General features: G+C 46.3%; 1 protein-coding gene across 14 annotated transcripts in view; it reads left to right on the top strand.

Annotated features, from left to right (window-relative positions):
* LOC105018473 (pleckstrin homology domain-containing family A member 7) overlaps positions 1-27,342 on the top strand; it is a 129,392-nt gene that overhangs the window by 76,563 nt on the left and 25,487 nt on the right. For 12 of the 14 annotated variants that reach the window (XM_020040237.3, XM_013139090.4, XM_020040238.3 and 9 more), the window contains 8 exons: positions 793-910; positions 6,452-6,556; positions 7,318-7,390; positions 10,564-10,664; positions 20,067-20,248; positions 23,609-24,169; positions 24,561-25,128; positions 25,260-25,343. In XM_020040237.3, the coding sequence (XP_019895796.3) occupies positions 793-910; positions 6,452-6,556; positions 7,318-7,390; positions 10,564-10,664; positions 20,067-20,248; positions 23,609-24,169; positions 24,561-25,128; positions 25,260-25,343 (1,792 nt within the window). The remainder of the gene's footprint in view (positions 1-792; positions 911-6,451; positions 6,557-7,317; positions 7,391-10,563; positions 10,665-20,066; positions 20,249-23,608; positions 24,170-24,560; positions 25,129-25,259; positions 25,344-27,342) is intronic. The other 2 variants (XM_020040239.3, XM_020040248.3) reach the window with 1 other exon arrangement.

Raw genomic sequence — 27,342 nt, 5'->3', positions numbered from 1 at the left:
TGTTTTTGAATGAGGATATGAAGCCCAAGGATTTAAAATATATTCTGTGTTTGTCTGATGTCATACCCATCTGCCTGCATTTTAACTGAAGAAAGCAGTTTATTAGAGCAGATGAAGGATTCCAAGGATCCCAATCTTAAACAAGATTAAAGGAAAAGGTTTATTTCAGTCATCCTCAAAAGGGAAGGTTTTTAAAACCAGCATGACCATCATTTTGAAGTCTAGTCTTTTGGGGGAATAAGAGGAGTTCTTGTTGATTTCAGTTCCTCTCAGCACACGATCTAACCCAGTGTTGTTGTTTTTTTCCCTTTGCTTGGCTTTATCAAGGATGCCAATCATTTTGGTCATGGCGCTTAAGCTTTTGGAAACCAATATAACACAGACCTCAATGGCAATAATGGTATTGGGAATGCCTTGTTACTGAAAAGATGGATTGGGTCGCATTATCCACCCTTAGGCCTGTTTTCATCAAGCGTCTCAGAGTTCTGATCTAGGATCAGGTTAACCCTGTTTTTGTGTCATCTTGTAATCTAAATACCCAACGTGATCCTGAATGAGCACACGTTACCCATACGGGCCAAGAGGCTTGAATGAGAGAAGTTGTGGTGAAATCGTAGACAGAAAGACTCCTCTTCGCAGAACACTGGTCTGCCGTAACCCTCCAGCGTGTGTGTGTGGGTGTGTTCAGTCTACGGAGCGTTTCATCTCCCAAGTGTCTCAGTGACACTGCACACACACACACACATGATCATGTAAGCTCTTTGTGACGCTGCGGTCTGTTTCTCTCGCCAGGCCAGGCGGACGCATGTGCGACCCCCGGGGTCAGGCCGACCTGCGGCCCTCCAGCACCATCAGCGAGGCGTCCACGGCTGTCACCTCCTCCACGGTGGACACCACCTCGGGGTCAAAGGTCAGACTCCCTACTTTTATCAACGTGTTCTCGCCCAGCTTCTCTCGGGTATAACGCGAGCGACGCTGTCATGGCTACTCACGCCCCAGTTTAAAAACGCCAAGGGGGTTGGGTTTCAGCTGAATTTAGTTCAGTCGAGCGGCTGGGGTGGCAAACCTGAGACGGGCTCGTAAAAAGGACGTCTAATTGGAACATTAATTACAACACGTCACTGCTTGTTACCGTATACACTGTGTTTCCACGCACCACCGAACACACAGAGGTCGTTCTCCTGCACTTAGCCCCCCCCCCGTGTTCACCGAGGCCGTATCCCAAATGGAAACCTACGTGGGCCACTACTTCAGACCAGGTCCGGTCAGGTTGGAGTGCACTTTGAAGGGCACAGTCATTTTTGATGACACACTGACATTAGGTAATGATGGATGTCTAGGGGCGGCCGTTCTCTCACACACCTGGGATCAGGCCTCCAGTCGAAGCCACCAGACAGTGGTGGGAACAGCGGAAGGGGGGGGTCTCCTGTCTTTCCGCAGGGGGCTGGGTTCATTAAGCCGCAGAATCCAAATGGGGAGAGTCAGACGTGCGGAGCTGACGGATCTAGAACTGGCCTGGACTCAGTGATTTGATTGGGACGGAGCTAACTGGCACGCTGAATATTGCACTGCTTGTCCATGTATATGTGTGTGGGGGGCAAATGAGTGATATGTGTTTCGTTTCAACATAACAAGCTCAGCGTCTTCTCAAGGAACTTCTCAGACCCTGCTAGAATATAGCAGGTTTTACTTTTTTGGCTCTTTATTCCAAAAGGTTACACTTTAAATCAACCGGGTACTATGAGGTAAAATGTTCATTTCTGAGCTTTAATTTGAAGAGATTTGTATATGCATGGATAGTTGATTAACCGTTTAGACACAACGCAATTCTTCCTAAACACTCCCCCAATGTCAGGGCAACTGAAGCATTGGGACAATTGGCTTGACAGGTGTTTCTGGTAAGTCACTGGTGTTCAGTTTCATCGCACTCAGGCTCTCTCATGCCCTCTTCCTCTCACTGCTCGCTCACCATTACACAGAGGTAAATCACATCCAGCCCATCAACAGGTGACACACGACTATGATTGAAGCCCGGGGGGGGGGGGGTGATAAACTATTCATCACACCGCGAATCATCGCCACGGAACTTTACCAAACCGTCCCCTATTCATACCCAGCAGTGCACTCCGTCAAACGGCAGCCAAGAGAGCTCTGGTCCAAGCTAGTTCACTGTTCTGGTTCTAGAGGTCCATTTGGGAAGCGGCCCAGGTGATCCTGTCATCTAACTCTCTGTCTGAGGCAGCGGTTTCTCAAGCCTCTCCTGGGAAGACCCCCAGACGGTTCAACGTTCTTCTGTTGTGGCTCTGAACCAGCCCAGCGGATTCATTAAGGAAGGCCTTGATGATTAGTTGACGAGTTGAATCGGGTGTCCTCGCTCTGGTGCATATCCAAAAACGGGCGCTCAGACGAGGTACCAAAGAAATGTATCGTTTGACGGATGTCAGCGGTAAGCCTGAGCATCTGAGTCCAGGAACGTTTGTCGCATTTCTCCTCTGTGGGCTGTCAGGAGAAAAAAAAACAATATAGAAGAAGATATCCTGAAAACATAGCAAGCCACAACTGTTCTTTCATATATGTCTATAGAGTGGGTAAGTCACACTGGAACAGGACTGATTCTCCGCTGGGAGGAGCCTTTAGCGGCGCCTTCCTCTGGTGAAAAGCCGAATCTGCCATTACCTTACATCCCGTTACACTCTTTCCATTAGTGACAGATGATAGTTCTGTTGTCGCTCCGAGTTTACCTGGGCTAATAATAGACCATAACAAACCACCTAGACCAGGGAGTCTGTTGTGACAGTTGCTAAGTTGCTTAGCGTTTGCCCGCCGCGCTTGGTCGGCCCGGCTTCTCCTGATCCTCTAATTAGCCACCGTTTTCCCTCTCACCAGCTGTACAGCCGCAGTCCCTGAGCAACCGGCAACTCCGCCGAAGCACATGTAACTGTCACACCCCGGACGTTAAAGGAAAGCCCTCCACTGTGACGCCAAACTCTCGTCTGGGGTGGAGATGATGGGAGTGATGGAGTGTGTGTGTGTATAGTATATGGCAGTCACATCCTCTAGACTACACACACACACACACACACACACACTCACTCACACGCTTCTGTCAAATCACTGGCCTGTTGAGTAGGGCGTTTGCTAGGTGATTTGCAGTGATGAAAGGCTTGTTAGCGCTGCATAATTAAGGCTCTGAAATGCATTGTTCCGGTTCAGCAAGGTGACTTGCAGGATGTACAGGATGTCAAGCATCTGCGTCATAAGTGTCGCTCAGTGATGGTCCAACCTCCCCATGCGCATGCCTACAAACTCACACACACACACACACCAATTTTTCCTGGCTAAAAATTAGGCCAAGGTGGTACCCTTTGCCTAAACAGCAGTCTACCTGACTCCCGTCTGTGATATTCTCTATATAATATCTGGCTATTCACTTGAAAAAAGACAACTATTATAATGTTAAATCTGCCCTGTTGTCCATGCCCATATGAGCAGCTAATGCACACTACAATTAATTTTACATGTGTAGGTTTTTACCCTTTTTTTACTGTTTTACCGTTTATTTTCCTTCTCCTCTACCTTTCCAGGGGCTGTATTCACAAAACATCTTAAGGCTAAAAGTAGATCCTAACTTGCTGATACAGTAGTAACTGTCGTGTCAGTCCTAACTTTAGGACTCCTAAAGTTTTGGTCTGAGAGTATTTCCCAAAGCATTTAGACCTATAACCTGCTCCTAAATCTGGGAAAAGTTAGGAGCAGTCAAGAGGACTCCTAAATCACTAAGACCAAGTCACAAACAATCCTAAAAGCCGGCAATCTGCCTCGTAATCAGGTCGATGTTTTAGAAATATTTTATGAAACTTGGGTTTTGAAAAGGTATCATCTTAATTGCAAGGGTATCATGATCATAGGAGGGCTAATCATTGATGCAGTCACTTCACCAGCAAACAGAAACAACCCAATAACACTGGAGATTAGGTTTGGGACAACTATACGCTACTTGGCTACAGGGAAAATGCAGCTATGCAGCGCAGACAAACTATTTCTCAGTAATCTGTCAGTGGAATATTACATCAAACAACAAATGCCCTCCCCAGACCCCAAATCATGTGACAAATAATTTGGTCCCCTCATGATATTCACCAACTACAAAGAAGCAAAGCTGACTTCATGGCCATAGCTGGACCACCCGGTGTAGTTGGTGCTATAGATGGGACACATAATTGCACTAATTATTGCACCATCAAAAGATGAACGCGCATTTCTTTACAAGTTGTCAGACATGTAAGAGGCTGACAATTAGCTGAACAACTCTTGACTAGTCAGTAAGTCATTCTTGGTTTCATGTTTACTCAGTAACACCTACATTACAGTCTACATTACTTTATATCAATATGGCAACATGACACATCCTTCTACAGTATTACTACGATGAAATCACTGACAGACCCCTCCACTATCAGCCAGTGACTGTGGGCATAGTAAGTAAACTTGTTGTAAGTTAACTTGTTCGACTTGATCATCCATAGCAACAGGGTCAACCCAGCCTGTTCTCCTAGCTTAAGACTTCTCCCCATTCCCTTAGTAAAAGTTGGTCTTAGCAGCATTGTGAACAGGTTTTATGAGGAAACTGTTAGCTAGGAACCTTTCGTGCTGTTTAGGAGTCCTCCTAGTGGTAAAATCAAATGTTTTGTGAATACGGCCCCAGGACTAGTAGACATTTTATTTGACTTAAGTGCATCCAGCCTATAGTTTCTGCTTGGCTGCTTTCCTAAGCCCCCAAACACATTGGTTCCACAATGCTTCTAGCATATAGAGCATATCATTCCCTCTTCATTATGTCTGGGCCATCCGAAAACATTTTGCCATTAAACATCAAACTATGTTTATTAAAAGATTAAAAGATCTAGGAATCACATAAAAAAATATGAAATCACTCATCAAGCTATATAATTAATCACAGTCATGTCATCATGTCATCTTCTTCCGCTTATCCGGGGCCGGGTCGCGGGGGCAGCAGTCTAAGCAGGGATGCCCAGACTTCCCTCTCCCCAGACACTTCCTCTAGCTCTTCCGGGGGGACACCGAGGCGTTCCCAGGCCAGCCGGGAGACATAGTCCCTCCAGCGAGTCCTAGGTCTTCCCCGGGGTCTCCTCCCGGTGGGACGGGACCGGAACACCTTCCCAGGAAGGCGTTCCGGAGGCATCCGAAAAAGATGCCCAAGCCACCTCAGCTGACCCCTCTCGATGTGGAGGAGCAGCGGCTCTACTCTGAGCTCCTCCCGGGTGACCGAGCTTCTCACCCTATCTCTAAGGGATCGCCCGGCCACCCTGCGGAGAAAGCTCATTTCGGCCGCCTGTATCCGGGATCTTGTCCTTTCGGTAATGACCCAAAGCTCATGACCATAGGTGAGAGTAGGAACGTAGATTGACTGGTAAATCGAGAGCTTCGCCTTGCGGCTCAGCTCTTTCTTCACCACGACAGACCGATACATCGACTGCATTACTGCAGAAGCTGCACCGATCCGTCTGTCAATCTCCCGTTCCATCCTTCCCTCACTCGTGAACAAGACCCCTAGATACTTAAACTCCTCCACTTGAGGCAGGCACTCTCCACCAACCTGAAGCGGGCAAGCCACCCTTTTCCGACTGAGGACCATGGCCTCTGATTTGGAGGTACTGATTCTCATCCCCACCGCTTCACACTCGGCTGCAAACCGTCCCAGCGCATGCTGAAGGTCCTGGTTAGAAGGGGCAAAAAGCAGAGACGAAATTGTGTGGTCCCCAAACCTGACACCCTCCGGCCCCTGGCTGCGCCTAGAAATTCTGTCCATAAAAATTACGAACAGAACCGGTGACAAAGGGCAGCCCTGCCGGAGTCCAACATGCACTGGGAACAAGTCTGACTTACTGCCGGCAATGCGGACCAAGCTCCTGCTTCGGTTGTACAGGGACCTGACAGCCCTTAGCAAAGGACCCAGGACCCCATATTCCCCAAGCACCCTCCACAAGATGCCGCGAGGTACACAGTCGAATGCCTTTTCCAAATCCACAAAACACATGTGGATTGGTTGGGCAAACTCCCATGAACCCTCCAACACCCCGTAGAGGGTATAGAGCTGGTCCAGTGTTCCACGGCCCGGACGAAAACCACACTGTTCCTCCTGAATCCGAGGTTCTACTATCGGCCGTATTCTCCTCTCCAGTACCCTGGCATAGACTTTCCCGGGGAGGCTGAGAAGTGTGATCCCCCTATAGTTGGAACACACCCTCCGGTCCCCCTTCTTAAAAAGAGGGACCACCACACCGGTCTGCATCCCAGAGGCACTGTCCCCGACCGCCACGCGATGTTGCAAAGTATGACGCTTTGCCGGCCAAGCGAGTCCTTTCTCTCCAGGGGTTCTTTGTGAGGGGAGACAGTGGAGTTCTGTTAACATGGCCTTGCCTGTTTTTAGGGTTCCAAGTCCAGCGGCAGGGTGCACAGCTTCGGGAAGCGAGAGCAGTCCATCAAGAGGAACCCCAATGTCCCCGTGGTGGTCAGAGGGTGGCTCTACAAACAGGTGAGTGACACACAAAGGGGTGTGTCTATTTAGCTGGTCATGGCAACACACATCAGGGAGACATCCAATGGGGGGGGGGGGGGGTTCTGTTGGGTTTTTGGTCATGAATATTGTTTCCTTTTGTCTTTTGTAGTTGACTTTTTCAATTACTTATGAAAAAGGGAAAGGAATCATTAAGTATGTGTTCTGAGAGATATTGTGATATCTACAGGATATTATCTGGGACTGACGTGGCACGCAATAATCGGTGATAGCAGCACCCTGTTGTCGACTGTCACAGTCCTGTTTCCTCTTACTCTAAAACTAACCTCTAAATATCCTTTTTACTAAAAGAGACTGGCTTGTTGGCTGAACAAGGTAAAAAGTTTCCTAGTTTTACTATCCTACAAGTAAACACACCCACACGCATAGACACGCACACACAAGAGTGCTTACATCTGAGGAAATGCTTTTTCAACATCAAACTCCAGCTGGATTAGTTTTTCTCCAAAACAATCTCCCCTATCAGGACAATGGGGACATGAACACAGAGCTGCCAAGGAAAATATTCCAACGAGCAGGTCTCAAATACTGTGTGTCTATGCGAGATAGTGTGTGTGTGTGGATGTACAATTACCTGTTTGAAGTGTATTCTCCATTCTGTCCACTTCCCTCCGTCTATCACAGCTGCAAGTTGAGAAGTAATAAAAGACGTGTTGGCAGGTACAGCAGGCCAGTTAAGGAGCGAGGGTCTAATTTTTGTCTCTTTCTGTCTTTTTCAGGACAGCTCTGGCATGAGGCTTTGGAAGAGGAAGTGGTTTGTGTTGGCTGACTACTGCCTGTTTTACTACAAAGGTGTGTGTGGGTGTCCACTCAGTCTGTGAACTCTCTATGTTTGTGTGTGTGTGTGCGGGCACACTTGCGCTCTCTAGGAGGGGTTTGGCATGCTATACAGAGCTGCAAGTGTTGGCTTGGTGACTTCATATCTCTGTTGGGCTGTTGGGCAGAAACGGACTGGAACTCAGGCTAGGCATTTGCAGGTTTAGCATTTAAGCATTTAAAAATTTCAAGATCACTTTCCTTACCTAACAAAACAAACAGTGTGGTTTTTCATTGTATTTAAGTTATGAGCGTTGGAGCAAAAATGGCAGCTACTCATTAATCAGTGTTCCAGCCAGACCTTTCTGGTGACTGGTGACTGAGGGTGAGGGCAATCCTGGCTCTTGGCTGAGCCTTGTGGATTAAGTTATTTCCTGAAGGAGCCTGGATGAGAGCCATACTGATATGCATTACATGTTCGACTTTTTTCGCACCGCGTCTTGGCAACGTAAACATGCAGACTCATTGGTTCATCGGTTACAGCTCAGGGTTTAACACCACAGACCTCTTCAAGGTCCTCCCCGAGCTCGGGACCGGGGACCGCCCGCTGCCACTGGATACGGGCCCTGTTGATGGAACAAACCCAGGTGCTGAGGGTGGACAACAGCCACGATGACCCCCAACCCGGGGATTCCCCAGGGGGGTAGGCTTAGCCCCTTCCTGTATTTCCTGGGCGCTCGCAGTCACTTGGCCGGCAACTCTGCTGAAGACACAACGGTGGTAGGTCTGGTTACCGACGGCAGCGTTGCAGGCAACAGTGAGGCAGCCAAGGGACATGGCGGTGCGTTGCCACGACAACAATCTCTCACTCCACGTTAGCAGGACAAAGGAGCTGATTGTGGTCTACAGGAAAGAGGGGAGGGTGCATACTCCCCATTTACATAAACAGGACCAAAGTGAAAAGGGCAAGAGCCGGGCGTTCCCCCATGTCCATAGCACTGAGAACTATTTTACCAGAGATGTAGGCTGAGAAACTCATTCTTATTCACAGCAACTCACTTGCTCAGGGACCGAACAGCAATTTTTTTCACAACATTGGCTTGGGGATTTAAACCAGTGCTTTCGTTTACTGGCCCAGCGCTCTTGACCACTCGGCTGTCCTGGGTACATTTAACATGGTTCCTCCTCTCCAGGATGGCTGTGAAGAAATGCCCTCTTGGAGCCTCAGGAACTTTCAGAGTTGTGCAATTGAGAGCATACTAATATCTCTGTCCATGATTATCTAACATAACACTTAGCACTTTCCGCCTATATTGCAGACTTCAACCTGAACGTGTGTTGGAAAATGACACACCTGCAAAACGCTCTCTAATATTATAATCTAATATTATGTAATCTAATATTGATGAACTCTGAACTCAGCCGGTCTTCCCAAGATTGTGTTGTAGAAAATGTGTTTTTGTTTTCATTGTTGGGATTTTATTGTAGTCATCTACTTCATACTAAATGTAATTTAGCACTGCGTTATCGAGTAAGAGCTCAGTGTTCCACTGGTGCGTGTGACCATACGACTTGAAAGGCCTTACTCTTAAGTCCCAACTGGCACCTTAGCCGTTTTCTATTGCCCTACTTTAGTGGAAAGTATTTATTTAATATATTAGCTAGTGCATAATAAGTGATGTATTCAGGAATAGGGTTACACTGGACATCCTGTCCCACTTGTGAGGCCTGCTCAGTGCTGCCCTGAGGTTAGCAGATTGTTAGCTGAGCATCAGTAGAGTGTTATGTAAGGGACTGGCACCATCCTTGTCTGGAGTTGAGGGAGTCAGACGTTTCATCAGGGGTGCTGTTAATCCACGTAGTTACCTCAAGTCTCTTCCTCACTCACTCTCTGCACTCTCAAACATTAAAATACACCAATTATGAATTATGTTTTTAGAGGCAATAAATGGAACAAAATGAGCCATATATTACTGGAATGCTTTCAAACTAACTAATTGGGAAGACAGGCAGTCTTCCTCATACAGTTGTACAGGTAGTAGCTGGCAAATAGTTGGTGGATTTGGACAAGCAAATTAACATGAGTAGAGCTGAGTTTGGATCCGGACCAGAACCGGTAAGTTGAATATTCCTGCAGGAATAGAACCAATCTGTTCTGGTTTCCATATAGAACCCTTTCCATGGAACCAAAAGGTTCTCCTTGAAAGAAACATTGGGTTCTCCTACAGGGATGAAATCAACCTTTTGGACCCTCCATCTTCTCTTTCAGTCACCATGAACTCTTTCCCTCCTATTAATAAAACATCTTTCCCTGTTTCCTCTTTTCATGTTTCTCCATTACGCACTCTGTCTCCATTAATCTCACTCTCTGCATTTGTCATTCATCTGTCATGTCGTGTGTCTGTCCTTCGTCCCTTTGTCTCACGGCCCATGTCACAGGTTAAACATCAGGATGTTGTGTCACTGTGCCCTGCTTAGGTGTAATCTATCCTCATTGTCCTGGACAGGTCTGGTTTCGAAGCCTCTGCTCTGTGTGTGTGTGTGTGTCTGTATCTGCGTGTGTGTATGCGTGCGCGCGCATGTGAACATTTGGTTTATTTGCACGTGCAGGCAGATGAAAGGACAGGGCCCATATGGGGAATGTCTCTTTCAAAGCTCCTTGAATGTATTTTTAACCAGTTACTCTTTAATCCAGTCCCCCCTTACCCCACAGCCTTGTCACTTATCAATCAAACCCTGCTTCACCACCCACACGCACACGCACGTGCGCGCAGCATTCTGTCACAACGTGCAGCGGTGGAAACACACCCTGTGAGAGTTGACTCTTATTTATAGAGGTGTGAGGTAATTAAGACGATGGGGCACAGTGACCTGACCGTGCCGATGCCAGGGTATAGCCGCGGAATGAACCGGCCATGCCAATTGGAGCGTCAGGAAGAGATTTATCAGAGGGGCAGAGTTGGCAGAGTGGTGCCAGTTGGGCAAAGGGAGGTCGGTTGGAATTTATTTGTTTGGCAGACGACTACGAAAGGGGCAAGGGGTTATTTACTGGCGTGAAGTAGCCCTGCATCATGGGTGTAAACCCTGTACGGGAGGGGGGTTATTAAGTGGGTTATAAAAGGTGAGTCTTTATCTTTTCTTTATTTATTTTTGTCCAAACCCCCCCCCCCCCCCCATCTTTCTCTTCCTCTCTGCCTCTCTGCTAACAGACAGTAGGGAGGAGTCAATCTTGGGTAGTATTCCCCTGCCCAGCTATGTCATCTCAGCTGTGGAACCAGAAGACCACATCAGCCGCAAGTACGCTTTCAAGGTATGAAACATTTAGGTATTTTTATTGTTGTTGTTGTATATCAAATATAATATTCAACAGTTTTGTATCACCCTTTTATACAGTACTTGTATAGGAATTTAACAAACACAGCTGACTTTAATGCTTCTGTTACAAAAGATTTACTGAATATGATTGGTTCTCTGCTTCATGGACTTTTCTGTAATCTACCTCTAGCTTAGGTATGTCACAGTGATGTCACTGTGTTGAAAAGAGGATTCAGTTCACTTTTTCTTTAACCATAGGTTTTAGCCTATAATAAAAGTTACGTTTGGACATCCAAAGTTCCTATGACAGTTTTAGCTGTATAGATTTACTCCAGCACTGGCTGTTGTTCTAGCTGTATAGAATAGATCTACACGAGTGATAAAGCTTTTGGTTCTAGCTGAACAGATCTACAACAATAGAGGTTGTTGCGCTATCTATATAAATATACACCAGTGATGGAGGCTGGTGTTCTGGCTGTGTAGATGTATACCAGCAGAAACAAAATGTCACATTTAAAAAAGTATTCAGACCCTTTGGCTTGACACTCAAAATTGAGCTCATGTGCATCCTGTTTCTATTGATCATCCTTGAGGTTTCTATGGCTTGTTTGGAGTCCACCTGTGGGAAATTAAATTGATTGGACATGATTTGAAAAGGCACACCTGTTTATATAAAGTCCCATAGTTGACAGTGCATGTCAGGTCAAAACCCAAGTCATGTCAAAGGAATTGAAATATAGCTTTGAGGGTACCAGCACTGAAAGTCCTCGAACATCATTCCTAAGAACATGGGAACGATTCTGTAATCAGATTGAACCAAGACTGAACTCTTTGGCCTCAATGCCTACAAGCACATTTGGAGGAAACCAGGCACCACTCATAACCTGCCAATACCATCCCTATGGTGAAGCGTGGTAGTGGCAGCATAATGTCTGTGTGGGGAGGTTTTGCAGTGGCAGGGATTGGGAGACTAATCAGGATCAAGGGAAGGATGAACAGGTCAATGTACAGACAGATTCTTGATGAAAACCTTCTCCAGAGCACTCAGGACCTGAGACTGGGGTAAAGGTTCACCTTCCAACAGGACATTCACCATAAGCACACACTCAAGACAACGTAGTATTGGCTTTGGGACAAGTCTGTGAAAGTCCTTAAGCGGCCCAGCCAGAGCCTGGACTTAAACCCGATCAAACTCTGGAGGGACCTGAAAATGGCTGTGTAGTGTTGTTCCCCATCCAACCTGGCAGAGCTTGAGAGGATCTCCAGAAAAGAATGGGAGAAACCCCTCAAATACAGCTGTGCCAAGCTTGTAGCGTCATACCCAAGACGTCTCAAGGTTGTAATCGCTGCCAAACATGCGGCAACAAAGGTACTGAGTACTCTGAATACTTATGTAAATGTGGTATTTCTGTTTTGTTTTTTATTAAATCATCAAACTTTTAAGTTTTTGCTTGGTTTTAATGTATATTTACACTACCATTGTGTAATGTGTGTAGACACTAAGTTTATATATGTGTGTTTATGTACAGTGAGTTTGGGGTCACTTGGAAAGGTCCTTGATTTTCATGACAACATACATGAAATTATTATTTGTATTTTTTTAAATTTAAATTATAATTGTGTCCTCAAACTTTTCTTTCGTCAAGTAATCCTCCATTTGACCTTTGTCATTCTACTTGTCAGTTTGTTGAGGTAATCTGAAGAGATTTCTTCCCATGCTTCCTGAAGCACCTCCCACAAGTTGGATAGGCTTGGTGGGCACTTCTTACATACCATACGGACACACTGCTCCCACAACACCTTAATAGGGTTGATATCCGGTGACTGTGCTGGCCACTCCATTATAGACGGAATACCAGCTGACTGCTTCTTCCCTAAATAGTTATGCATAATTTGGAGCTGTGTTTTGGGTCATTGTCCTGTTGTAGTCTCCAATCAAGCACCATCCACAGGGTATTGGCGTTGCAATGCAAAATGGAGTCATAGCCTTACTTCTTCAAGATTCTTTTTACCCTGTACAAATCTCCCAGTTTACCATCTCCAAAACACCCCCAGACCATCACATTGCCTCCACCATGCTTGGCAGATGGCTTCAAACACTCCTCCAGCATCCTTTTATTTTGTCTGCGTCTCACAAATGTTCTTCTTTGTGATCCGAACACCTCAAAATTAGATTTGTCTGTCCCTTAATACTTTTTTCCCCAATCTTCCTCTGTCCAGTGTCTGTGTTCTTTTGCCCATCTTAATCTTTTCTTTTTATTGGCCAGTCTGAAAGTTGTCTTTTTCTTTGCAACTCTACCTAGAAGCCCAGCATCCCAGAGTCACCTCTTCACTATTAGCGTTGAGTCTGTTGTTTTGCGGGTACTATTAAATGAAGTGGCCATTTGAGGGCCTGTGAGGCATCTGTTTTTCAAAATAGACACTAATGTATTTGTCCTCTTGCTCAGTTGTGCACCGGGGCCTCCCACTCCTCTTTCTATTCTGGTTAGAACCAGTTTGCGCTTCTGTGAAGGGAGTTGTACACATGGTTGTATGAGATCTTTATTTTCTTGGCAATTTCTCGCATAGAATAGACTTCATTTCTCAGAACAAGAATAGAATGATGAGTTTCAGAAGAAGGTTCTTTGTTTCTGGTCATTTTGAGCCTGTAATCAAACCCACAATTGCTGATGCTTCAGATACTCAACTAATCTAAAGGCCAGTTTTATTGTTTCTTTAATCAGCACAACAGTTTTCTGCTTTGCTAACATAATTGCAAAAGGGCTTGTCTTATGATCAATTAGCCTTTTAAAATTATAAATTTGGATTAGCAAACACAACGTGCCGTTGGAACACAGGACTGATGGTTGCTGATAATGTGCCTCTGTACACATATGTAGATATTTCATTAACTATCAGCCGTTTCCCGTTACAACAGTCATTTACAACATTAACATTGACTACACTGTATTTCTGAACAATTAGATTTTATATTAATGGACAAAAAAAAAATCTAACGCAAGGACATTTATGGGTATAATTTTCGCTAGTGACCCCAAACTTTTCAGTGGTAGTGTAAAAATCAATATAATCCATTTTGGTATAATGCTGTAATGTAACAACATGTGGAAAAAGTGAAGGGGTCCAGGTTGTGGTTCTAGCTGTATAGATATAGTGTATACCAGATCCAGGTTGTGGTTCTAGCTATACAGGTGTAGTGTATACCAGATCCAGGTTGTGGTTCTAGCTATATAGATATAGTGTATACCAGATCCAGGTTGTAGTTCTAGCTGTATAGATATAGTGTATACCAGATCCAGGTGGTGGTTCAAGCTGTATAGATATAGTGTATACCAGATGAAGCACATTTTTCTTAAAGATTGTCTTCCAACAGGAATGTCTCCTACATAGTCAATGAGGGTAATGTCGTTTTCACTGTGGGACAGACAGCAGGCCTGGCTGTTGGTATAACGCAAGTCTTGTGTTTCTTCTTCCCCTCTGACATTGACTCAATGTTGATTTATTATTGACAAAATCTTAATTCAGCTTTGATTAAATATTCCCTCCCATTGAGGCTGCCGCAAGTCCAACCCATTAATGAGTCCTAAAGACAGTTTTTCTCAACTCCATTTTTGCGTCAGACATAGTTTTTCCAAAATCGTGCAATCATAACATCCTTCGTGGACCGTCTGGAGTTCTGGAACACTGCTGTCATTGGCGCAAAATGTGGCGCAGAAATGTCTCCTGAAACCTTGGGAACTTCTGAATTTTACTGGAGTTTTGCCAGATATCTCTTTGGTAGTCAATAGCGGTAGTCAGTAGTGTCATCTGGAGGTGTTTTGACTGTTGACTGTAGCTGATCCAGGCAGTAAGGCTCTCATTACTTAGTTTGCTCTCTAACAGGTTGTATGTAATTGAATGCGGAGTGGAGATTTGAGCTGCCAGAGTTGAGATTGACCAAGGAATGTCTCCCTAATCTGCTCTAAGCCCTTATCAGAAACATGGGCTATATTGAGCTGATGCAGTCTTGTGCATTCTGCTGTGTGCGTGTGTGTGTGTGCGCGCATGCGCATTGCCAGTTTGTGTGTGCATTTGTATGCGTGTGTTTTTGTGTCTTTGCGGAAGTGTGAGTGCTCATTCACGAGCCAAGGAGTGATTGGCAGGTGTCAATCCTTTGATAGAGAATGTCGTCTATGTCTTTTCTACTCCCTGATCCAAGCCTAAGTTACGGTCAGGGACCCTCTGGGGGAATGCCAGCTGTTCTGCCTCCCTCCCCCTGTCAGTACCTGGACCCCTCCCTGTCAGTACCTGGACCCCTCCCTGTCAGTACCTGGATCCCTCCCTGTCAGTACCTGGACCCATCCCTGTCAGTATCTGGACCCCTCCCTGTCAGTACCTGGACCCCTCCCTGTCAGTACCTGGACCCCTCCCTGTCAGTACCAGGCGTTTTCCCAGTGACTCAGCGGAGTGATGGTGTGTGTTTGTGTTTCTTTGTTTGTTTTGTTCGTTCCCCACCATCCCTTATTGGTTGAACTCTGTCCCCTCTCTTGTTCCTATTGGCCGTCTGCCTCACCGGGGGTCCACGAGTGTGTGAGGTCGTCCAATGAAATGTAACGGCCATCGTCCAGTCAAAACTAGGTACCAGCCGGCGCGTACTTGTCCAGAGTCGCTGCCCACGCTTACTGTCTCTGTGAGCATGTGTGTTGGGCTTGGTCTCCACCCGGTGTAGTCCGGTGTCTGTTGGATCCCTCTCCTCCTTGTTTGATGTCCATGTGGCTCCGTTGTTGTGCTCGTTGGCCTTCATTTCCACTCTGTCTCCTATTCCAGCATGCCACTCAGAGATCCATTGTTTTCAGTTCAATGTTGATTTATTTACATTTTGTTTTTATTTTGCTTAAATTTTTTCTTGGATAGATCTATAATCCTTAGCCCGGTTCCAGATGTGTTTGTGCCCTCTGGCTGACTCCCGTGGTCCCAGTCACACCGAGTTGGAGAGACAGCACAAACAGATCTGGAACCGGGCTGATGAATAGGAGTCATTGGTTATGATGCAGCCTCCAGTTCACATGTACTGCTGTGGCATGGGTTAGATCCCTACCCACTCTTTCAGCAATGGGTTAGATCCCTACCCACTCTTTCAGCAAAACCTACTCTTATAACATTCACAGCTGTCTCTATCAAATTCAGCATAAAATGCGATATCTGTAAAGAAGGATTTATTGATGTTAACAAATTTCTAATCAAGAGTTGATTTGTTTGTGCCTAGCGCTTGGGCTCTCTTCCAACTGGAAGCCAATTTAATAGAATAGTACTATACATATGAAAGGGGCTCTGGTCAACATTTGGAATGCAGACCAGGCCCTCAGGCTTTTCTGGAAAAACACTATAAGAAGGCTTAAAATAGACAGGACACAAGAAAGGCCTGAGAGGGGTCGGGCAGAGGGAGAACAGGCCTGCTGCTATTGTTAGCCTTCCTGTATGGTAGGGCAGGCTGATTTGGAAGAGAAGAGAGGAAGACAGGGAGTCGGTTAGGAAGCATTCACACAGCGAGATGGGGAGAAATGAATGGAGGGAGAAGAGGGGGAGAGAGAGTTAGAGAGAGAAAAGAGGGCAAGTGTTGAGGGAGAGCGGTAGAAGTGGGAAAGAGTGAGGTGGAAGAAGGAGGGAGGGAGTGAGAGAGGGAGGGAGGTTCACAGGGATGTAGAAGATGGAGGGCGCCAGGAGAGGGAGGGAGTAGCCCAGGCTGAACAGGGTGCATTCTATGTGGAGCTGTGACACAGTGAACTGAATGTCCCGCTCAGAGTGTCTGCCACCGTGAAGAGGTTGGGGCCACGTTACTGGACACCAGGCAGGGGGGGATTCTGTTTGGATGCTCCTATGTTGGTCTCAGAAATCAGCGCAGGTATTTCATGGTTGCATTAACAGGTGTGTTTGTGCGCATGAGCAGGCACATATACATCGACCAGTGACCGATATAGAACCATATCAGATAGCTCGTCCTGATGGCAGAAGAGACTGCCTACAGCTATCTATCAACAGGCCTTAATGATGAGTGTGGCCTGACCAGACAGCTGGTTACCACAGCGGGAGTCCGCCCATGTGGCTGGGCTAGTAGCTAGCCGCTTCTCTGCTACAGGGTCTCTGGATGCTGCTCCTTGGTCAGTTTTGCGTGTATACCAGTAATGGGTAAAGGCTAGGACTGTGGAAAAGGAAGCTGATCCAAGATTTTCAACCCTTGTCAACAGTTTAAACTACAGGCCTCAACCAGACTCGACCAAACCAGGGAGCAGATTTAAGCCCTCCCCAGGGGGTGGAGGCAGCCTTCTGGCCTGACCTTCTCCAACCACTTCCTGGGGCTTAGAGGCTTATTATTACACTAAGTCCACCTGCAGCTGGATGGTGTAGTAGTTAGAATGTTGGTTCAGTTACAGAAAGGCTGTTGGGTGGAATCCCACCACCATCAAGAGAATCTGTGGATCTCCTTCCACTAGTGCACAGGGAGTTAACCCTAACGTGCGCGGAGCAGGACAAATACAACCACTCCTTGTTTTCCCTTTTGACCGGAAGGTGTGGGGGTGTGGGTGGTTCAGGCATACATGTACATAGGGGAACTTGAAGTCTCCACAAAGATATCAAAACCTTTTTGGCAGGTCTAAAACTTACAGTTGGGTATAGTGTTAGAATGGGGTTCAGGCGTTACCAGTTAGGTTTAGGGTTGGAGTTAGGCATTAAGGTTAGGTTTAGGGTTGAGGTTAGGCATTAAGGTTAGGTTTTGGGTTGGAGTTAGGCATTAAGGTTAGGTTTAGGGTTGAGGTTAGGCATTAAGGTTAGGTTTAGGTTTGAGGTTAGGCATTAAGGTAAGGTTTAGGGTTGAGGTTAGGCATTAAGGTTAGGTTTTGGGTTGGAGTTAGGCATTAAGGTTAGGTTTAGGGTTGAGGTTAGGCATTAAGGTTAGGTTTTGGGTTGGAGTTAGGCATTAAGGTTAGGTTTAGGTTTGAGGTTAGGCATTAAGGTAAGGTTTAGAGTTGAGGTTAGGCATTAAGGTTAGGTTTTGGGTTGGGGTTAAGAATTAAGGTTAGGTTTTGGGCTAGAGGATAGGATCCTGGATTTCTGGGTAAGGTGTCAGGATCCCACAAGAATAGAAAAACAAATGTGTGCGTGCCCGTTCCCTATCCCACGTGGTGTACATAAAGGCTAGTGTGTGTCTGTGTGTCTGTGTGTATGTGTGTGTGTGTGTGTGTGTGTGCGTGTGTGAGTGACTAGCAACCCACCTTCCTCATCAAAAAGCCCTGTTCATATCAAAGCTTGAGTCAGGCAAAATCGAATCATTAACTGGATAAGCACATTTAAATGAAGAAGTTCCACCCCAATTACCATAAAATGATGCATCTTTTTAAGGAGGCACTCCCCTCTTCCACTCTGCAAAGTTCATTACACCACATACATTTTTTATGAATTCATCGAGGAGGGAAAGAAATTAGGGATAAATTAGTGTTAATTAGAAAGCATATGCAACGGGCTGACTACCAATTTGTTCCCTTGCTTAGGCTAGAGTGGAAATCCCAAATAGCACCCTGTCCCCTGGTTAGCAAACTACTTCAGACAGACCATTTAGGAGTTATGACGCCGTTTGTATACTTGTGTCGGCAGCGGCGTATTCATTAGCGCACAACGTAGCGAAAACTTTTTGGAAAGGAAAAAGTAGGTGAAAAAGTTAAGACAAATTCAAAGCCTCTCCTGTTTCAGTGACTTCACCTCCATTTGGTTCCCACTGAATTCACTGTCTGATAGATGTTACATAATGGAGACACCATGAGTGATTAACTCGCCAATATCCTTCCACGGTGCCGGTGATATCCATCTTCTTAAACTGTCTCTCAGAAGATTGGCTTGGCTTCTTCATAGACTACAATACAGTCATTACCGTAGGTAAAGATAATTATGCCCTAACGGCTTTGAGCTGCCTTCCAGTCCACACCGGCGTATTCCCTCTTGTTTAAAAGGAATAGATTAGTATAGGAGTTTCCTCCTTAGAAATGGGAAGTGGTCATATCAGAAATAATCTGTTATTCCGTGGAAATTGGCATTTAGGGCTTTAGTCAACTGGGTGAGACTTCTTAGCCTGGCTGACACCTGACTCAGTGTCCTCATGACTTAGTCTGGGAAGGGTGTGTTGATGCTGTCAGCAAGAGGCGTCAATAAAGAAGGCGGTACGCACCACAATATCCCCATTTCAAAATAAATGACTCAATCAATGTTTTACTAAAGCACTACTCTATGAAAACACTCATGTTTACCGCCAGTATCTTTTTTGTAGCAAATTGATGAGGAACCTTGTGGAGCTTCGCTTGCAAATAGTTAGGAAATAAGAACCAATCGAACATTTACTGAGCCGACATTGAGGTTCTGATAGGCTCCAGTCCAGACTAGTGAGTCAGAGCTCTCCCTGCTGTGAGGAACGTAGGTCATGTCAACCTCGCTGGAAACTTCATTGGCTGATTCCTCCTGATGACGCTTCCTCCTGATGAGTCTTCTTCAAGCGGGTCATCAAGAGGAATGAGCCTCAATGGCTTCAGTGCTGCCTCATGCTGGGCCAGACACCATAATAGAACGGACACACAGAGGAGAGTTCTTTCCATCTCTACGGTTTATTGTTATATCCACAATGAGAAGTCTGGGGAATCAGAAGGCGCCATAGAGATGAGCATAAGACAGGCATAGGGAACAATAGAGTAGGCCAAGCACATCATGAGCATGTTGCAAATTGCAATGTCATAGTTGACTTGCTGCTTGTTGTTGATTGGCTTACATTGCCCTCTGTTGTGGCTTGAATTTGACCTCTGCATTCTTGTTATGTCACTCATTCTGCTATATGTTTTTTAGTCAGTGTGGATGTCCCTGTCTTTCTCCATTGGCTGGAGTACCCTGTCGCTTCATTGGCTGACACTAATATCTCTGTTATTCTATTGGCTGGTCTGTTTTGTGTTTTTATTTGTGGGCCTTTACAGTATCTTTCATTCTTTGTTGGCCAAACCAGTTACATGTTTTTCTACTGGCTAATGCTGATGTCTGTCTTTTTTGGGTAGATTCTGTTCTCAGTTCAGTTCATTCACTGAAATAAGGATTAGGCAGCTCACTTTCTGTTAAATTCAAACCTCAATAAACCGTACTGGGATTGCAAAGGCCTGGTCAGTTGGGTAGATGGCAAGGTTAGGGTTGAACAAAGTTGCTAACTTTCAATAAATTCCCTTGTTTTCCTCCAATCCGGTTTGGAGGACACCTGAAATCAGGGGGAAATCCTCCATTGCAAATTCTTGGAAAAACTTTCAAGCAAACATAACCCAAATCCTGCTGTCTACCTTATTGGCTAGACCTCATATCTGTCTCTGTTTGACCGTCCCTTTGTCCTCTCCCATAGGCCAGCCACACAGGCATGCGCTCGTACATTTACAACAGGACCTCTGTGATTGGCTCGCAGGCGGAGCATGGCGGCATGCGGACCTACTTCTTCAGCGCCGACACGCAGGAGGACATGAATGGATGGGTGAAGGCCATGAACCAGGCAGCACAGATGCAGAACAACACTGCCGGCCTCAAGAGGTAGGTCTAGTGAGAGGTCTAGAGACACCGATCCTGGGTCAGTTGGTCGTGTCTCTCCTCCAATGGTTATGGTGAAAATGAGGGAAGGAAAACATGATCTGTACCTGAGGTAAGGTTTGTCACACCTCCTCACGAACAGTGGCAAAATGAAGGAAATGACGACACAGGATCTTTATAAGGCATTGAATTTGGTTGACCTTTTGAATGAGACATCTCTTATAAACATAGCAGACAAAATAATTGGCAGCCAGGCCTGGCTAGAATTGCTTAAGCAAGGTGGGACGTCAACACCACACCTCTGAATGTGCCTCTGAACCTCTGAATATTTCAGTTTTACTTTAAACATGTGAGGGGCTGCGGGAGATTGCCCAGCTACAACCATAATGTGGGTTATATTCTGCGTGCTCATGTGCACGCCTGTCTGTCAATTCTCTGCGTTTGCCAGTCTGTCTGTATTTTTGATTGGCAGGGCTGCCAGACAGCTGCAGTCTCTGGGGCTTTCTCTGTGTGTCTGCATGTCTGTGTGCCTTTACAGCAGAGAGGCCATTTGAATGCAGGGGGAGCTGTCTGTGACACTCCATGGTGCCACTCACCCCTCTTTCAGATTGCGTTAGTGCACACACACACACACACACACACACACACACACACACATACATGCACCACTGCACCGACTGTAACAGTCACATTACGCTGCTGTGAAAATGAAAGGAAAAAGTGACTGTGAGAGAGAGGGATGGAAGGGGCAGAGATTGATGACGGCGAGCGAGATGGACAGGCAAAATAGAATGAGGGATATAGATATGAATGGAGCTATGAAGCCTGATTGAGATGAGAGACAAAAAAGAGAGGTGGATGTGAACATGAAAGAGGGGGGTGCAATGTGGAGGAGGGACAGTGTTTGAGTGAGGGAGGCCGTGCACATCCTGGGTGGAGGTGCTGGTACGCAGGAGTCTGATTCCCTGGCAGAGCAGGGCGTATCTGCACCCATACAGTCAAGCTTGCCGGTCAGGTCTGCTACCCTACAGAGCCTCTGTCTAGATAGGTTATGGGATCTCCTTGTGAATGGATGTGTGCTCAGAGGCCATTGATATGGTGTGACACAAGCAAATTAATTCCATCTGTTTCTAATACACAACTAGGGCCATATGTGTTGGCACCCTGGCGCTTTCTTCAGCTAACTCATTATCTCTACAAGTAGGTTGAAATTGATCAAAGTCTTTGATCTCCAGAATTCTTTGTTATTATTAAAGCCTGTAAAAGTGGCGCTGTCGATTCAAAATTGGGGTCCCAGAACTGTACTCTTTCATGTGTTTGCATGTTTGTGCCCCATGTCATCAAAACCACTCGCTTTCCAACTGATGATTTCAACACATATTTTTTATTGCTGAAGTCCCAGACTGCGTCATTAATATTACAGAAACTTTATTTTTGAATCAGAACCTAATATATCCTGTAAAATTAGTGTCATTGACAATATTATTGACACCATAGACTCAATATTTAGTAGCACATCCTTCAATCAATTGCTTAATATAGACATGGGTGTGTTTACTATAGATGTGGATGGATTTACTATAGATGTGGATGGATTTACTATAGATGTGGATGTGTTTAAATGTGGATGGATTTACTATAGATGTGGATGGATTTACTATAGATGTGGATGGATTTACTATAGATGTGGATTTACTATCCTCTGTACTGTCAGTTTGGCCTCCCTGTCCTACCAGAATTGAAAGGTGCCTCCCAACTGCTGTTTTCAATAGGATTGAGATGTGGACTCATTCCTGACGACTTTAGAACTGTTCAGCATGTCCTGAACCATTTCTGGGTCCTTTTTGAAGTATGTTTGGGATTTTCCTGTTGGAAGACCCATGACCTTTAATAGAGACCCAGCTTTCTGATACTGGGTTCAACACTGCTCCAAAAGGTCTTAGTGTTCTCTTGATTTCATGGTTCCCTACACATGTTCAAGGTTCAGAGGCAGCAAAGCAACTCCAACTCCATCAGTGAGCCTCCTCCATCATTAAATGTGGGAAAGGTGGTCTTTTCTTGGCCACCTATTTGATAAATGTAAAGATGGTTTCATTTGTCCACAGGAGATTGTCCATGAAGGATCTTCAGATGTTCCGGCATGGTTTAGCAAATTGCCGCAAATTGCCACTATCTTATGTCTCTCTCTTAGCTCTCGATCTTCTACTATACAGCCCCATTTTTTGGGACAGATGGTGCGAGTTTGATTTCATGTTGCTGTCACCTGTAACTCACCACTTAAAAGGACTTAAAAGGAGAACAACCTGAATGGAATCTAGTCATTTCTAACTAATTCTAGTAGGTATAATATCTGGGCCAATAATATTATCTGGGCTGTTTAATGATTTATTTGTGAAAAACTAAAAATGTAGAAAATTAGTCAGATTTTTTGTTTTGTTCCACTGCATACATAAAGGGTTTTCAAATTTCAGTCGTTTTCTAGAAGAAATGGTGCATTATTTGAATGTTTTAGGTGTCAATTTTTTGGCCTCTGCAGAATAATTTAAAACATAAACAAGTAGCATTTCACTGATGATGTGAATGTTTGCATGTGCAGCACCCTCATAATATTTTGAGTGTGTATTTTGAACATTTATTCGAATGAACATGACACCCAATTTACGGTGACAGATAGTTAGTGGTTATTGTATGCTAACACATGGTCCTGTTAGGCTGAGGTCTATTGACTCTGACATCATCTGTCTGGGCATGCTGTGTACATGCATGTTGTACCCAACCAATTTACAGTTAGTGGTGAGCTGTTCGGGAACGCTGTCGCTGATAAATGTGAAGCTGTAATCAGTTATTCATGGGTCAGTGGAGGGAAGTGATTGTCTATCAGCTCAAATATGATGGCTCATTCCCTACCACTATGAGCTATTAAGTGGCTGTCAGTTTAACCAGCCTGACACCCAAGCTAGGCTACTGTCATATCCCCGAACACCAGTTTAATGCCAATTTCTCCTGCATATAGATAAGGGCTTCCTTGTTGCTAAGAAATCTATAGTGGCCAGCTTTAGAAATATTATTCACATAGAGGCAGGTGAGCATTTTTCACATCCATAGTTATTTTTTTCGTTAGCAGTGGCTAAAGTTAGTTACAGCTGTTTAATGAAACGGAACCATGGATTGCATTTTCCTCATGGCCCATTGAACACTTTCCTGGTTTGAAATGTTCTGAAATAATGTTTTAAGACCTTTATTGCTGGTGATTTGAGAATGGGAAATGGTCAGATAAATCCTTGCTGAAAGTCATATCCTCCATGTGAGGAATTTAGTTTGGTGGCAATGTCCTGCTACAACAGTAACACGTGTGTTTCCTAGACCGTCGGAAACCTCTGAGAAATCCGATCGGACTGACGCGTCGGAACGCTGTGCAGTTCCTCAAACCAACCACGTCAACAGCTACGTGAAGACTGCCCCGGAACTCCCAGCAGACCTCCACCTCCACAGCGACGCGGTGGTCCTAAAGCAGGCGTCCGTCAGCCGAGAAGCCGAAGAACACTATAGTTTCCGGAACGCCACTCCCAATCTCGTCACTTCCGAGATTCCCTCTGTCAGCTGTGGCAGTGCAGAAATTGAAACGGAAGCCGTCCCGTCTGGCAGCCACCCCTCCTTCCCCGCCCTTCTGCCAGACTCCGCCTCCGCGCCTACATCCGCAGCCCCCTCCAGGGCGCCATCACGGGCCCCATCGCGCGCCGCCTCCACCCTGCCTGCCGGGGCCTGTCTGAGGAACGGGACTCCCACCCTGGAGCCAAACGGGTTGGGGACAGGGACGTACCAGTTGGCCCCCCAGGAAGGGGACCCGCACAGGCAGGTGCAGAGGAGGAGTGCCCTGGAGCAGGTGGAACACTGGGTCAAGGTGCAGAAAGCAGAGCACAAAGGGTAAAGCACACAGCGTTGCCGACACCTGTCTCGTTGTTGGCTCTTTAGATTGTACTTTGAAACGTTGTGTAGATGCACTTGTGTGTAGCCGTTTCAGTTCTGAGACACTGGCATGAACAGCGTCAGCAAACACAATACACACAGACTTCAGTCACATCCTGTCATACACACACAAACCCCTGCCACCGTCATACACAAGACAGGAAGGGGATGAAGCGTGCAGAACAACAGCGAACATCTCCCTCTAGTGGGCCTTTAGCAGTAGTTCAAACGTGTCAGTCAATGCTTAATCACGCCTACTTCCCACTGTAACGCCCTCTCTGCGATGCCAGTTTATTGCAGATCATAAACACAATGACACCCCCTGACATCTGACCTCTCTCCCACGTAGAGCCCCCTCGAGAGGGAGCACCCTCCCCCGCCACACCCCTGTGACCCAGTCCAACCTCCTCGGCCTGGAGGCCTATCAGACGCTGGCGAAGACCTTGTACCACAGCCCCCCCACCACCGCGCGCCACGGGGAGTATAAGTACGCCCAGGACCGCCTGAGCCACTTTCGACTGGGACCCCCTGACTCTCAGGGCACCGGTATCAGGGACGGGGCTGGCGTCGGCGGGCCCGGCCCCGTGTGGCAGCTGTACGAGTGGCAGCAGCGGCATCAGTTCCGGCACGGCAGCCCCACCGCCCCGCTCTACACCCCCGCCCCAGACTACCCCTTCGGTCCCCGGCAGCCCCCCGCCGTCCCCCCCTCTGCGCCACGGCCCGGTTCCGAAGCGCCGCGCTGTGTGTCGGTGCCCCCCGACCCCTCTGACATCCCCCCTCCGGGGTCCAGGGCCCTTTCCCCATCCCGGAGGCCCCACACCCCTGCCAACCGAGTGGCGGTGAAGCCCCTGGATCAGAGGCCCCTGCTGGACATGGTGGCTGGGACCCCACGGAGAGCCAAGTCACAGCTGCTCAAGGTGAGAAGGGCAGAAACACGGTCCGCTTGTTGATGCATGTCATGACCGGTTTATGTATCTTTAAGGGCCGTACCATTTGGAGGTAGTTATGTCAGCCTAATAGACTGTGTGCGTGTGTGTGTGTTCACCAGGCTGCTACCATTGAAAGACGGTCAATGCCTGCCGCCGGCTACATCACACACACCGTCAGCGCGCCCAGCCTTCATGGGAAAACGGTATGGACTCACACACACCCACAGCACAAACATGCAGTAGTAGACTAGAACATGAAGCCAGCCCTCCACTGGCTTGAATAACGTGTAAACATTCCCTTACTTACAATTCCTCTTTACCTGGGCAGTTTTGGGTTATGAACCAGTGACCATCAGGTCAACACAGGTTGCAGATACAGTATCTCACATAAGTGAGTACACCCCTCACATTTTTGTAAATATTTGATTATATCTTTTCATTTGACAACACTTAAGAAATGACACTTTGCTACAATGTATAGTGTACAGCTTCTATAACGGAGCTGCAGCACGGTGGCCAAGACCATACAGCAATTTAACAGGACAGGTTTCACTCAGAACCGGCCTCGCCATGGTCGACAAATGAAGTTGAGTGCAAATGCTCAGTGTCATATCCAGAGGTTGTCTTTGGGAAATAGACGTATGAGTGCTGCCAGCATTGCTGCAGAGGTTGAAGGGGTGGGGGGTCAGTCTGTCAGTGCTTAGACCATACGCCGCACACTGCGTCAAATTGGTCTGCATGGCTGTCATCCCAGAAGGAAGCCTCTTCTAAAGATGATCCACAAGAAAGCCCACAAATAGTTCGCTGAAGATATGCAGACTAAGGACATGGATTACTGGAACCATGTCCTGTGGTCTGATGAGACCAAGATAAACTTATTTGGTTCTCATGGTGTCAAGCGTGTGTGGCGGCAACCAGGTGAGGAGTACAAAGACTTGTGTGTCTTGCCTATAGTCAAGCATGGTGGTGGGAGTGTCATGGTCTGGGGCTGCATGAGTGCTGCCGGCACTGGGGAGCTACAGTCCATTGAGGGATCCATGAATGCCTACATGTACTGTGACATACTGAAGCAGAGTAGGTTCTCTTCCCTTTGGAGACTGGGCCGCACGGCGGTATTCCAACATGATAACGACCCCAAACACATCTCCAAGGCGACCACTGCCTTGCTAAAGAAGCTGAGGGTAAAGGTGATGTACTGGCCAAGCAAGTCTCCAGACCTAAACCCTATTGAGCATCTGTGGGGCATCCTCAAATGGAAGGTGGAGGAGCGCCAGGTCTAACATCCACCAGCTCCGTGAGGACTCCAGTGGCAACCTGTGAAGCTCTGGTGAACTCCATGCCAAGAGTGTTCAGGCAGTACTGGAAAATAATGGTGGCCACCCAATATATTGACACTTTGGGCCCAGTTAGGACATTTTCACTTAGGGGTGTACACACTTTTGTTGCCAGCGGTTTAGACATTAATGGCTGTGTGTTGTGTTATTTTGAGGGGAAGGCAAATTTACACTGTTATACAAGCTGTACACACTACTTTACACTGTAGCAAAGTGTCATTTCTTCAGTTTTGTTACATGAAAAGATACAATCAAATATTTACAAAAATGTGAGGGGTGTACTCACTTCTGTGAGATACTTTATATAATAACGATGTTTTAATAGCTTTCTTGGAATCAGACGTTCCAAAACAAAACATTTGGAAAGTGGATTGCATTAATGTCGGTGAGATGTAAACATTAGAGACACCTTTCCATTTTATGGAAGTAAAAAGCTAGTCAAATTGTAGTTGTAGCTAGTTACATTGTGGTTGCCAACTAACAGGAAATACATTTATCTAGCTAATGCCAGGGTATACACTACACTCTTTTCCCTCATAGACTAATTTTCATGATGATTGTGAAATTGGGTCAACAGACACCAAATATGTACCGTTATTTGCTGTTCCGTCCTCCAACCTGTACCTCACCTGTTGGTTACAGCCTCACTGTGAGGGGGTTTACAATAAAATCAGCACTCAGCATGTACGCCCAAAACCAGAATAGGAACATCAACACAACATGATAACCGGGATACATGAGGCAGGATCGATAAGAAAACATTCCACACCCGCGTGTTGGGGTTGAGGATGGACATAAAGAACAAAAAATAAGACAAAGAAATTGCTTAAGTGGGTCCAAGTTTATAGAGTTTAGAAGTCAAAAATGA

The sequence above is a fragment of the Esox lucius genome, chromosome 19 (assembly GCF_011004845.1).
Source record: "Esox lucius isolate fEsoLuc1 chromosome 19, fEsoLuc1.pri, whole genome shotgun sequence".
Taxonomy (NCBI): domain Eukaryota; kingdom Metazoa; phylum Chordata; class Actinopteri; order Esociformes; family Esocidae; genus Esox; species Esox lucius.
Note: the sequence above shows the minus strand (reverse complement) of the source record. Positions and strands in the feature narration are given on the sequence as shown.